The sequence below is a fragment of the Carassius carassius genome, chromosome 2 (assembly GCF_963082965.1).
Source record: "Carassius carassius chromosome 2, fCarCar2.1, whole genome shotgun sequence".
Classification (NCBI taxonomy): Eukaryota; Metazoa; Chordata; class Actinopteri; order Cypriniformes; family Cyprinidae; genus Carassius; species Carassius carassius.
Window position 1 is genome coordinate 49989367 of NC_081756.1, and position 13428 is coordinate 50002794.

Consider the following 13428-nt stretch of genomic DNA (forward strand, 5'->3'; position numbering starts at 1 on the left):
GATAGGATAGCATCTTGCAGTTGATGGAGATTTGTGGGATGCACATCCAGGGCACGAAGCTCCCGTTCCACCACATCCCAAAGATGCTCTATTGGGTTGAGATCTGGTGACTGTGGGGGCCATTTTAGTTCAGTGAACTCATTGTCATGTTCAAGAAACCAATTTGAAATGATTCGAGCTTTGTGACATGTAGCATTATCCTGCTGGAAGTAGCCATCAGAGAATGAGTACATGGGGGTCATAAAGGGATGGACATGTTCAGAAACAATGCTCAGGTAGGCCGTGGCATTTAAACGATGCCAAATTGGCATTAAGGGGCCTAAAGTGTGCCAAGAAAACACCCCCCACACCATTACACCACCACCAGCAGCCTGCACAGTGGTAACAAGGCATGATGGATCCATGTTCTCCTTCTGTTTACACCAAATTCTGACTCTATTTCTGACCTACCATCTGAATGTCTCAACAGAAATCCAGACTCAGCAGACCAGGCAACATTTCTCCAGTCTTCAACTGTCCAGTTTTGGTGAGCCATATCAAATTTTACGAGTGATTATTTCAGTCAAATTTGCTCTTATATCAGCTTGAATCAGTCGGCCCATTCTCCTCTGACCTCTAGCATCAACAAGACATTTTCACCCACAGGACTGCTGCATGCTGGATGTTTTTCCCTTTTCACACCATTCTTTGTAAACCCTAGAAATGGTTGTGCTTGAAAATCCCAGTAACTGAGCAGATTGTGAAATACTCAGACCGGCCCGTCTGGCACCAACAAACATCATATCATATAAAACATAACAAAATCATATAAATATATTAAAGGATTCACAGATGGAAACTGTCTTAATAGCTTTCTTATCATGTGAATAAAAATAGTCTTACATAAAAATAAAGGCTTGGTTTTATAGTACTTACACTTATGGATATGACATTTTGATCTAATATTCTTTGGTTTTATTTGAGAGATATTAGTAAAACCAAATAAAATGTGTTCTAGGTACAAAGATCATATCATATCAATGCCAAAATAAATTAAACAAAGTTTCAGTCCTCATATTACAAAAATAACAATTCAAATCATTTTTAAATTTAACAAGAAAACTATTTACTGGGTAATATCTATGTTAAATTCTAAAAGTCACTTTCTTTTGAACGGTCTATGTTTTTTATTTTTTTATTTTTTTTTTATTAGAGTTCAATTAACAATCATACAAACATCACAGTAATTCAAATTACAAACATACAGGCATCACAGTTCGTAAACAAATATTACATATATAAAAAACAGACTTACAGACTTCATTTTTTTAATGAAAATAAATAAAAGGAATTTATATTTTCAATTGAATAGTTTTGAGTATATATCAATTACTGACACAGCTTTCTTATTTTTTTATAAATATTTGAACAGTCTATGGCACTGACAGAAGCAAGCGGCGATGATGTGTGACGCAAGATCCCGATACGCTGGTCACGTGGTACCAAACGACTCTTCTGATTGGTTGACGTCTTTAGTCACCGCTGACCGTGGTTTACAATCTCGGAAACGCGAGAGAGTGGGCGGATCATCCGGCAATGAATGCGGCTCTTCTTCACAACAAGAGAAGAATCAGGAAGAATCCAGCGAGCCTTCACGCGACAGCGACTTTTAGGTTTGTTACAGATGATTGTACACGCGTGGCATTAGTTTATAGGTCTGTTTAGAACTAGCGACTCAACAAGTGCATCGATTATTTCAGAAATATAATTAGAAGTGAGTGTTAAGCGGCTGCTTGCAGCTCAGTGATGAAGAGGGCTTGTGTTCTCTCTGTTTGTTTGAGTTTGTTGTGCTGAAGCAGCTTCTCTAAGTGTCTAGAACACGAGGGAACCACACAACAGTGTGTTTTGTGACTGAATGGAAAGTGTGTGTGCTGTGCTCTTCATTGTGCTTCTGTCAGCTCTGTGTTTGAGGCACAGCTTTATCATTTCAGGGAGAACAACTTAAAGCTGTCAGATATTTACAAATCCTTCTCAACATCGTCTCTGAAAGGAGCTCTAATAATCTGTTCCTGATATTAATCTCTGATCAACTCTTTCTGTTTCGGTTTCATCTCTTCTTCTGAAGGTAAGCTGTGCTTCACTCCTCAGTGTTTTCATTTTAATCTTTATTCACAAAGTTATGATTAGAGAAAGATCACAAATCAGCATTCATCTGACATTAAAAGCTTTTGTAACATTATATTATATTAGTTATAGTAATTAATACTTTTATTAAACAAGGGTGCCTTTAAATTGATGAAAAGTGATAATAAAGTTGTTTATAATGTTACAAAATATTTATATTTCGGCTGTTTTCAACAACAACAACAATAATAATAACAATAATGATAATAATAATAATAATCTGACATGTTTACACTGTAACACTGTAACATGTTTCATTGTTAATATGAAAAGAAGCAATATGTGAATTTCGAGTGACATGATGTTGGGGTAAACTAGTCCACACTAGTCAAACTGTCCTCACGTCTTGGACAGGAAGCAGACTGTATAGTGAGCGTCTCTCCAGACGTCTGCTGCGCTCGGATCTCCTCAGGTCTTCTGATCATGGCGGCGTCTGCTGGAAACAGCAGCGTTCTGGAGGAGGAGCTGACGTGTCCCGTGTGTCTGGATCTTTACCGTGATCCACACCTGCTGCCCTGCGGTCATAACTTCTGCCTGCCCTGTCTGCGCAGACTCAAGAGCCGCTCGGACCGCGGCCGTCTGCGATGTCCCGAGTGTCGACAGAGTCACCGCAGCTCCTCCAACTGGCAGAAGAACTTCAAGCTGGCCAACATCGCTGACGGTTTCCGGCGTGGTGACCGATCAGAGCGCTGCACCCCGAGCCGGAGCGACGCGTCTCTCAGAGCCCCCCAGGTTCACTGTGATTACTGTCCCGAGGACGCCAAGGGTCCAGCGGCGGTTAAAACCTGCCTGAAGTGTGAAGTGTCCATGTGCTCTCAGCACGTCCAGCCTCATCTGGAGCTGCCGGCGTTCAGAGAGCATCCGCTGGTGGAGCCGCTCGGAGACATGAGGACGAGGAAGTGTTCGGAGCACGACGAGATGTTTCGCTACTATTGTCTGGATGAGCGTCTGTTCCTCTGCAACGCCTGCACCATCGAGGGAACGCACTCGGGACACGCCATCAAAACACTGAAGAACGCCATGAAGGATTTCAAGGTAGGTCCACTGTGTTCACGCTTCTTACATCGCTTCACACTTACTCCTCCAGATATGGCTTCGCTAATCAGACAGTGTTTTACAGTCATGATCAGACACCGCGATTGTTCATAGCAGAGGAGTCTCAAACTGTGATCGCTTTCATAACACTACTTCACCAATCTTTACCAGTCTCTGGTTCGAAGCGCCGTCAAACAGCCGAAGTCACATGACTTCAGTAAACGAGGCTTGGTTTCATCACGACTGAATCATGCTGATTCTGAGATCGGATTTATAAAAACCGTTTTTATGCGTGGCCTGAGTTTCTGTTGCATCTATTTGGACGAGCAGACGTCTCTGGTGTGTGCTGAACGCTTCAGAATCGGTTCGTGAAGACATCGGTCGAATTGATTCAAAACTTCGTTCATTCCATCGCTACTTCTCTTTATTCTGTCCTTTCCGTCTTGTTGATTTGCGATATATGGCATTGATTACGCTGGACAAGTGCCATCTACTGACGGAAACGGTGCAGTGTCCTAAACTGTTTTTAACATTTCAGTTCTGAAGGACAACACTAATCTGGGATTTTTAATGTGCTTGAAGACAAAGTCATTAGTAGAAGTCTTTGCTGAGCATGTTCTCTCTAAAATTGCAGTGTAGCAAAGACGGGAACATGGTTTGTGTAGCATTAGCTATCGTTGTTAGCAGTTTGCTAATGTAATCTGGAGATTGTGAGAGCGATACATGACATTGATGATCTTTCTCATTCATCTTACTCTTCTTGAGAATAAACACATATGTCTGAATTACTCCAGTCCTGGCGTTTATCATTGAGTAGCATTCGCTGCTTCAGCTAACAAAGTCAAAGACCAGCAGGTTTGTCTGAGCTCCTGTAACTGACTCATTTGTGTATTCATGGTTATATTTCTAGTTACAGTTACATTCAGCTCATTTTAATACACAAACCATCCATTTGATGAAGTGCAGTGCTCTTCAAGATGGCGGAGGGGAAGTTTGCGAGTGCGTCTAAAGCGAAGTGAAACAAAGCAAGTGTTGCATGGTCAGTCAGATGTGAGACGTCTTGTTCTCTCTGCTGTTTTCTCTAGGCCTGTCTTGACATTCAGCTGCACAAGACCAACAGAAAGATCCTCAAGGCAGAAAAAAATCGACTGGAACAAAAAGAGATTGAACGACAAAACAAGGTGAAGTTAGTTCTGTGGCATCAGTTTCTTTTACAGACTGAACGCTCTGTCCTTGCTGTTTAATGTGGGTGAAGTTTCTAGTTTGACTGAACTGCTGATCTCTTCTAGGCCTCCCGGGACGACACCAACCAACACCTGGATGCTTTCAGAGAGACGTCTATTGCACGCCTGGATGCTTTTCTGTCCTCGCTGCGTGACTGTATCAGCTCTCGTGACGCTGAGCAGTGTTCGGGAATCCAGCAGAACCTGAGTCGAATAGCACAGGATCAAAGCCGTCTGCAGGACGTTCACTCGGGCTTCGAGAGGCTTCTACAGGAGAGCGACGCTTTCCACTTCATCAAGGTACATCTACACACAAGAACCGAACTATTAACATGATCTGGGACGGTTCCTGACCCAAACCTAAACTGTTCTGTTGTCGGACTGAAAGAAAGACTCTGATGTCTTTAGTTTGACTGTCAGCATGAAGTCTGGTCCACTCTGAATTTATTCTGATCCAGGACTGACCTGGAAAAGCAAACAACTACAGTTTAGTTTCTGCATGATGATTTAGGGTCAGGTTTATCTGAAATGGTTTCTGTAACAAGAGTAGACAGATTTGATGGGAAGCAAAAAGTTAAATAACATCTGCACATGGCTCTTCAGAAAACACTGAAGATGTAGTCCGTCTATAATCATGACTCCAAGAGCAAACACGTAAATCTGCTTCTCATTGGATCTCTGTAGTGCCTCAGTTCAAGTGTGAAGCGATCATCTCTTTACTACTAGTTATAGCACAGAATAAACATGAAGGAGCAACAGAAGATATTCTCTGCTTTGTGTGTCAGACAAACGGCAGATCTGCTGTTATGATTGGTCAGATCACCTGTCAATCAAACGAAGGGTGAATTCCAACCAATCACAACTCAAAGAAGACAGATAACTTTCTTAATATCAAATTATGAAGCAGATGATTCCTGCTTAACTCACACAGAAACACCGCTTCTTTTGAGGCAGAAACTGTATTTATAGCTAATAGACTCACAGAAACATGATTTGAGCTGCTGACCCATTCATTTATTACGTAAAATACATTTGCTACTGAACATTATAGAAATAATTTGCATTGTCCATAACCTGATGGTCTTAACCTGAAGTCGTTTATTAAACACAATGTAAAATCGATTGGATCTGTGCAAACGCAGCCGAAGTGAAACAGATGGATCTTCTCATGAGTATCTAGAAGCGTTCGATGCACAAATCTAGAAACTGTGTGGAAAGCACAGATTACAGCAGCGGGTGAAATCCTGTCGACGGACCACCAACATCCAGAAGAGCCAAAGTCTTGTGCTACGAGTCTGGGGATAGTTATAGAAAACATACACATAACGCAGCATAATTATCATCCAGAATCTAATAACTTCTGATTAAGTTCATAAAAAAAGTGAGACCGACGAGTATTGGTCAGTTTGAACAAAACCTACCTTTAAAAAAACGTCTAAATCCTAATATTTTTGGATTTCTTTCAGGAATACAATTCATCTATAAAAAGGTAAAGCAGACATTTAATTCAGAGGTTCTTTCATACTAGGGCTGTGCCGAACATCGAAAGTGATGTGATTTAAAGGCTCTCCTGTGAAGTGAGAAGCAGCTGGGCAGGTTTTGTTGTGAACCCTGATCTGAACTCATGTGCTGCAGATATAAACTCCTCATCACAGAAGAGCCTTTACTGAAGATCTTTGCCACAGCACTATTTCATACATTTGCACAAGTGTATTCAGTTTGTCCACAGTTACATTATCTTTTAAAACACTATGTGTGTGTGTGTCTCTCTATGTGTGTCTCTCTCTCTCTCTCTCTCTCTCTCTCTCTCTGTGTGTGTGTGTGTGTGTGTGTCTCCCTGTGTGTGTGTGTCTCTCTCTCTCTCTCTGTGTGTGTGTGTGTGTATGTCTCTCTCTCTCTCTCTCTCTCTCTCTCTCTCTCTCTCTCTCTGTGTGTGTGTATGTCTCTCTCTCTCTCTGTGTATGTGTGTCTCTCTCTCTCTCTCTCTGTGTGTGTGTGTGTGTGTGTGTATGTCTCTCTCTCTCTCTCTGTGTGTGTGTGTGTGTGTATGTCTCTCTCTCTCTCTCTCTCTCTCTCTCTGTGTATGTCTCTCTCTCTCTCTCTGTGTGTGTGTGTGTCTCTGTGTGTGTGTGTGTGTGTGTGTGTCTCCCTGTGTGTGTGTGTCTCTCTCTCTCTCTCTGTGTGTGTGTGTGTGTATGTCTCTCTCTCTCTCTCTCTCTCTCTCTCTCTCTCTGTGTGTGTATGTCTCTCTCTCTCTCTCTGTGTATGTGTGTCTCTCTCTCTCTCTCTCTGTGTGTGTGTGTGTGTGTGTGTATGTCTCTCTCTCTCTCTCTGTGTGTGTGTGTGTGTGTGTGTGTGTGTGTGTATGTCTCTCTCTCTCTCTCTCTCTCTCTCTCTGTGTATGTCTCTCTCTCTCTCTCTGTGTGTGTGTCTGTGTGTGTGTGTGTGTGTGTGTGTGTGTGTGTTTCAGGCACCGGCGGCTGCTGAGAAAGCCTCTGTTTGTTCCTGATGAGGCCACAGGGGACACAGAGCCGCTGTTTGAAACACTGGAAGGAAAGACGTGTGAGTTCATGGCTGAATTGCGGCAGCACGCCAACACACTCCTCAGCAGCATCTGTGAGTCTAACACACTACATGAACTAAAATACTGTCTCTTCTTATTAGACACAGCTGCCAGGACATTCTTTCCTGTAAATATCACATCTGATGATCCAGTTTCGAGCATTTAAGAGCGTCTTTTTTCTTTGATTTCTGAAGGTGAATTAGAGGGAGATGCTGAGGAGGAGGATGAAGATGATGATGAAGAGAGTTGTGATGATGAAGATGAGGAGGAGGAGGAGAGTGAGGAGGAGATGAGGAGTGAGGAAGAAGAGGAGCAGCAGGACCTCACTGACTCTGGAGATGAAGAGTATTCACCGGAGGAGGAAGAGGATGAGGAAGACTAGCAGAAGATGATCTGCTCTTGAGTTTGTTGATCTGAGGGAGAACGTGATCTCAGACTCTGTGATGCACTGAAGAGTGTGTGAGAGTCTGCTCTCAGTCTTGTGTGAAACAGAAAGAGAATAATAGTAAATTAATTAATGAGAAATCCAGTCAGGTATGTTTAAAAGCTCAGGGCACATGAGTCAATTTGAGATGGGCTCCTTCTGCACTTTTTTTTTTTCAAGTTTCAGTATATTTAGCTTTTTCTTTCATCAAGATGGTGGAGCGTGGAAATAATAATTAAAATGTAAGAAATTGTGTTTGAAAATGTATAATAAAATATAGTTTCAGAACTTAAAAATCAACTGTTTTACCGCCAAATCAGTACGTTTTTTTTTTTCCAGTAAATTAACAACTAAATATTTTTAGACATTTGAAAGCAAAATAATAATAATATTAATAATAAGGTTGCTTGATTGTTTTGAGTTTACTTTTAAACTAAACTAAATAATGTAAACCTATTTAAACCCAGAACTCATGCATGGACTTCAAGAATATAAGAATATAGAAATACAACACAAACAAAATCTAGATACAAGAATAAGTGATGAAGAAAATACAAGTTTATAAAGAAGATTGAAAAGTTGGCATATGTAGCATGTCACATTCAGTCTTAATCTTTAGTCCTGAATATATTTTTATTATTTTAGAGTTTTTCCAACATAACCTTTTCTCTCAAAGGCAGCTGATGGATGTGGGACAGTAATAAACTGGGTAATATTTAGAGCTGTTTTCATTGTATTCAGTCTCAGAGAATTCACTTATCATCGTCTGAGATGATAGTAAGAACATAGAAGAGCATTTCACAGACAGACTCTGCTCCATATTAATAAATGATAACACATTGCATAAAGTCTGGTGAGGCAATTTTTTTTTGAGTGCATTTGCAAGGTTACACTTAAAGTCCCACTAAAATCAAAATTTACAATATTTACTTTGTTTGCCTAATCAGTACGCCATATTAAGTTAATTGCCTGCGAGCTTCTCCTCCTGTCTGTACGGTAATGCGACAGAGAGTCGAGTGTTTATGAAGCAATCGTTAGCCTATTTTTACAAAAACTGTTTCTACGGGGCCATAATGTAACATAGAAGGCAATGGAGCCCTTTATACATTGTCGTGTATCTTTAGAAATAAATAATGGACAAATGGAGTCTTTAAACGCCTCAGATGTAATGTTATTCGCTGTCAAAGTGACGCCAAAATGAATGGGAGGTCAATGGGATGCTAACGCAAGTGAAGTTCTGCTACAAGATGGCAGCACCCGGCCGACTTCAACTTCCGGTCGGCTTCCTTGCCGCCTGCTCGAGTCACTACAGTCACTCTCCACTTTAGTGACTCCGACAGCAGCTGTCAATCAACCCGTCAATGCGGGTCTCAGGTTCATCCTCTCTGCTGTGCTCTGCCCCCTTTTCAGCATTTTTCAAATATTACAAATATAAAACGAAGAAATGATCACTGAACGAATAATTTTGGTGAACGAACTGAAAATGAACGAATCTCTTGAAAAAAAAATATCAATTTCCACCACTAGTTATCCTTTAAAGACAAACTAAGTTTACATTAGTACAAAATATTAAAATAAAACAAACTGATATTATATAAAAACGGCCCAAATGCAAATTTACAGTTACTGTATACAAAACATCATTTTAAGAGTAAAAATTGATTACTAAAATGTACTCTTTATAACACCGGTTACAATTTGACTCGTTGAGGTTTGTATTGCCATCATCTTAATTAACAAACAAAAAGAAAAATACTGTACAACTAATCTTCATTTACGATTGAACCACAAGTTAGAACATTAATAGACCCTCTTTAGTGAGAAGTTGGGTGGCTCTTAAAAGAGCCTTTGTGTGTTGAGCTGTAGCGGAGCTCTACTTGGAGCTGGTGTACTTGGTGACGGCCTTGGTGCCCTCAGACACGGCGTGTTTGGCCAGCTCCCCGGGCAGCAGCAGACGCACGGCGGTCTGGATCTCTCGGGAAGTGATGGTGGAGCGCTTGTTGTAGTGAGCGAGACGAGACGACTCACCGGCGATGCGCTCGAAGATGTCGTTGACGAAAGAGTTCATGATGCCCATCGCCTTCGAAGAGATCCCGGTGTCAGGATGAACCTGCTTCAGCACTTTGTACACGTAGATGGCGTAGCTCTCCTTCCTGGACTTTCTGCGCTTCTTTCCTCCTTTCGCGACGCTCTTAGTGACGGCCTTCTTGGAGCCTTTCTTCGGCGCGGGCTTTGCTGGGTCAGGCATGATGCTGCTGGAGATCAAAACCACACGAGACAATGATGAGCGAGACCGGGACAGAGGCATTTATTGACTGATCTATGCTAATTATCAGAGAGACGGTACGTTTCTGATCGCGTGTTTTTATTGGTCAAACCCATAAACTCGTGTTTAATTGGACAACTCGAAGAATAACGGCTGGAACGAGGGCCAATCACATGTGGCTAGATTATAACTCCGCCCACATCTCCATGTTTGACCGACACCCCCCACCGAGTCAGTTTCCTTTGTTTCAATTCCCGCTCTTTTTGTTCGTTTTATTCCATACAATGAAATGAGTCTAAAATATCACACAGAATCAATATCAAACTGTGTAATCTTTAAAACCTCCAATAAACCAATCAAAGCAAAGAAAATTTGGAGGAAAAAAAAATTTAGTCATTTAGCAGATGCTTTTATCCAAAGCGACTTACAAATGAGGACAGTGGAAGCAATCGAAAACAACAAAAAGAGCAATGCTATATAAGTGCTATAACAAGTGTGTTAGCTTAAACACAGTACACTTTTAAATAGTATAATGAAATAAAACATAGAATAGAAAAAGAGTAGAGCAAGCTAGTGTTGGGTCTTTTTTTTACATAATAAATGAAAATAAAATAGAATACAAAAATATTAGAAAGGTAGTTGGATTTTTTTTATATAGAATAGAATAGTGTAGAATAGTGAGTGTTAAAGTTAGAGAGTCAAATAAAGATGGAAGAGATGTGTTTTAAGCCGATTCTTGAAGATGGCTAAGGACTCGAATGCTCGGATTGAGTTGGGGAGGTCATTCCACCAGGAGGAACATTTAATTTAAGTCTGTAAAAGTGACTTTGTGCTTCTTTGGGATGAACAATATTGATCGGCATTTCAGCTCTTCTTCGTGAGCCGGCTTGTTTGGCTCACAAATAGCTCTTTAAAAAACAATAATGTTTTGACTATGATAGGTGTGAAAACAATTCTAATTAAATTATTAAATGAAATCAAACTCACAATTTCTTTAAACATGCATTGATTTATGAAAAAAGAATTCTATTAAACATTAGCATTTAAATTACAACTTTTTAATGTATAGAAACAACAACATTACAAAACAAATACAATCTGAATTTGAACAACATAAAAACCCATATTAAAGAAAAATAAATAACTGAAAGGATTAAACTGATCCCTCGTTTTTGGCATGTTATATAACCAGCATGAACTATCTCACTAGTTAGCCTACGTTGAACACGCACACACACAATGCTCATCGTATTTTTATTTTATGAGAGATTTGCATTCAGAAATGCAAGCTGCCTTATTTTCGAGGGCCTGATGCGGTTTCTTCACTCAGTAATAATTTGTCCTGTTTTCGAGAAGACCCTCTCAGAGGGAACGGATGTCGCCACTATGCAGAGTCTCCCTGTCATGACTTTAGTAAGCCGTGGGAGATAGAGGGTTTGCTTTTCCACCAGCTCAAATGATATGCAGAACTTCGGAGAGGCTCCTCCAAATAGGATCGGACCTCCATTATGACATCTGCTGAGGGATTCCTTCGTGCTGCATTCCCAGTTGCTCTCTAATCACACTGCACTACTGCTTGTGCTTCTGCTTCCTGTTGCCCTGGTGACTGCTGGGGCTGTCTCCCTGCTGCTGAGGCGAACCACTTTTGGGTTTAAGTAACGTTACATTTGCAAAGTTCTTTTGATTCTGAAAAAAAAAAATCACTAAATGAAATCGTCATATACGACAGAAAGAAACAACACCCATTGTATAGGCCCTCTAATAACCACATTTATTAGAAGAGAGAACGCAGTACTCGTTCGCTCTTCTAGAGAGAACCGAGGTTACGTGTAACCGAGTACGTTCTCTTACGAGAGCTCTCTCGTATTGCGTCTTAGCTAAGACGCTACGGGAACCCAATGTAAAACGCCGTGCGTGCAGGGATCACACACCAATAAACCTGAAGCAACGCCCAGGATTTACAGTGCACAGTCACCTGAGGGACTCACAGAGAGTCCAGGACAGAAAAGGGAAAAAGCCCTCCGTCCTATATCTAGCAGCATCCGTAGATGCGGCAATATGACATCACAGAGCCGAGGCAAGGCCTGACCAATGTGGCAATACGGGTCTTACGCAATACTGCCCATATAACAGTCGGCAGTGCATAGCGCTCGTGAACTCAGAATTCCCCTCAGGGCCCTGATTCGACTATACCGACAACAGCCTTGCTTGCAAGGCGGGGACCTCCAGGTTATAGAACCTGATAAATGTAGACTGCGAGGCCCAACCTGCCGCCATACATATATCCTGCAAGGAGATCCCAGTAGACCACGCCCATGACGAGGCGACGCCTCTTGTGGAGTGTGCTCTGACGCCCAACGGGCACTGAAGGCCCCTGGAAGCGTAAGCTAACGCTATGGCGTCAACTATCCATCTGGATAGAGTCTGTCTCGAAACAGCCATTCCCTTGGAATGTCCACCGAACGAGACAAACAGCTGCTCCGTCTGCCGAAAGGCAGCAGAGCGAGACACATAAGCTTGAGGGATTTCGGCACATAACCGTGCCTAGGTTTGAGTATGACCCTTGAGTCATTGGGCCCAAACTCCAAGCACGACTGGCTCACCGAGAGCGCGTGCAAATCACCCACACGCTTCACAGAAGCGAGAGCCAACAAGAATACTGTCTTGAACGACAGATGCTTAAGGCTAACCGATTGGATAGGCTCAAAAGGGGGACCCTTCAAGGCCTCCAAAACCGCCGCGAGGTCCCACATAGGGACTGATGGAGGTCTGGGAGGATTCAGCCTCCTAGCTCCTCTGAGGAACCGGATGACTAAATCGTTCCTTCCTATTGACTGACCGGACGCCGTTTCAGAAAATGCCGCGATGGCCGCCACATAAACTTTGAGCGTGGATGGGGCTCTGCCCTTATCCAACAGCTCCTGTAGGAAGGAGAGGACCTCCGTCACCTCACAACTAAGGGGTGAATAACCTCGAGCTGTGCACCAGCTGGAGAACATCGACCACTTCGAGGCATACAGACGTCGTGTCGACGGAGCTCTAGCCTGAGTGATGGTATTTAGCACTCCCACTGCGAGATCAGCGGGTAACCGTTGAGCGCCCACACATGGAGGGACCACAACTCCGGTTGAGGGTGCCAAATCGAGCCCCTGGCCTGCCAGAGGAGGTCCCTCCTCAACGGTACCGGCCACGGGGCGACATCTGCTAACTGCATCAAATCTGGGAACCATGGTTGGTTCTTCCAAAGAGGTGCTACAAGCAGTATTGAACATCTCGTTTCTCTCACCCGTTCTATCACCTGCGGAAGGAGGGAGACGGGAGGGAACGCATAAAGCGGGCAGCACGGCCATCTCCGTGACAGCGCGCTTTCGTTCTTGGAAAAGAACGTGGGGCAGTGAGCGTTTTCGTGGGACACAAAGAGGTCCACCTCTGCCATGCCAAATCTCTCCCACAACAGCCGGACTGTTTGCGGGTGTAGAGACCATTCGCCTGTAGGAACATTGCCTCTGGACAGCCTGTCTGGACCCAGATTCTGCAGTCCAGGCACATGCACTGCTCTCAGCGAGCGCACGTTGCGCTGAGCCCAAACCAGGAGGCGTTCCGTCAGCCTGCACAGGTTTCGGGACCCGAGACCGCCCTGGCGATTTATGTAGGACACCACGGACATGTTGTCCGAACGGACTACGACGTGGTGATCCTTGATATGGGGACAAAAGCGCGTCAGCGCGTTCTCCACTGCCAGCATTTCCAGGCA

At 42.9% G+C, this 13428-nt stretch overlaps 2 protein-coding genes across 3 annotated transcripts; one reads left to right on the forward strand and one right to left on the reverse strand.

The window, feature by feature from the left end:
* The first annotated feature begins 1503 nt into the window (after positions 1-1503).
* On the forward strand, positions 1504-7704 carry LOC132111663 (E3 ubiquitin/ISG15 ligase TRIM25-like). 2 transcript variants are annotated; one of them, XM_059519189.1, is made up of 8 exons: positions 1511-1652; positions 1971-2104; positions 2576-3198; positions 4284-4379; positions 4488-4721; positions 5888-5910; positions 6892-7037; positions 7179-7704. In XM_059519189.1, the coding sequence occupies exons 3-8, from the start codon at positions 2587-2589 to the stop codon at positions 7364-7366; spliced, it is 1299 nt and encodes a 432-aa protein (XP_059375172.1). In that variant the 5' UTR covers positions 1511-1652; positions 1971-2104; positions 2576-2586; the 3' UTR covers positions 7367-7704. The 2 variants fall into 2 exon arrangements, with proteins under 2 accessions (XP_059375162.1, XP_059375172.1); XM_059519179.1 differs by lacking the exon at positions 1971-2104 and having other exon boundaries at positions 1504-1652.
* Positions 7705-9233: 1529 nt separating this feature from the next.
* On the reverse strand, positions 9234-9746 carry LOC132111828 (histone H2B-like). Its single transcript, XM_059519451.1, has one exon. It carries the CDS (start codon positions 9714-9716, stop codon positions 9282-9284), a length of 435 nt encoding a protein of 144 aa, XP_059375434.1. The 5' UTR covers positions 9717-9746; the 3' UTR covers positions 9234-9281.
* Positions 9747-13428: the final 3682 nt, after the last annotated feature.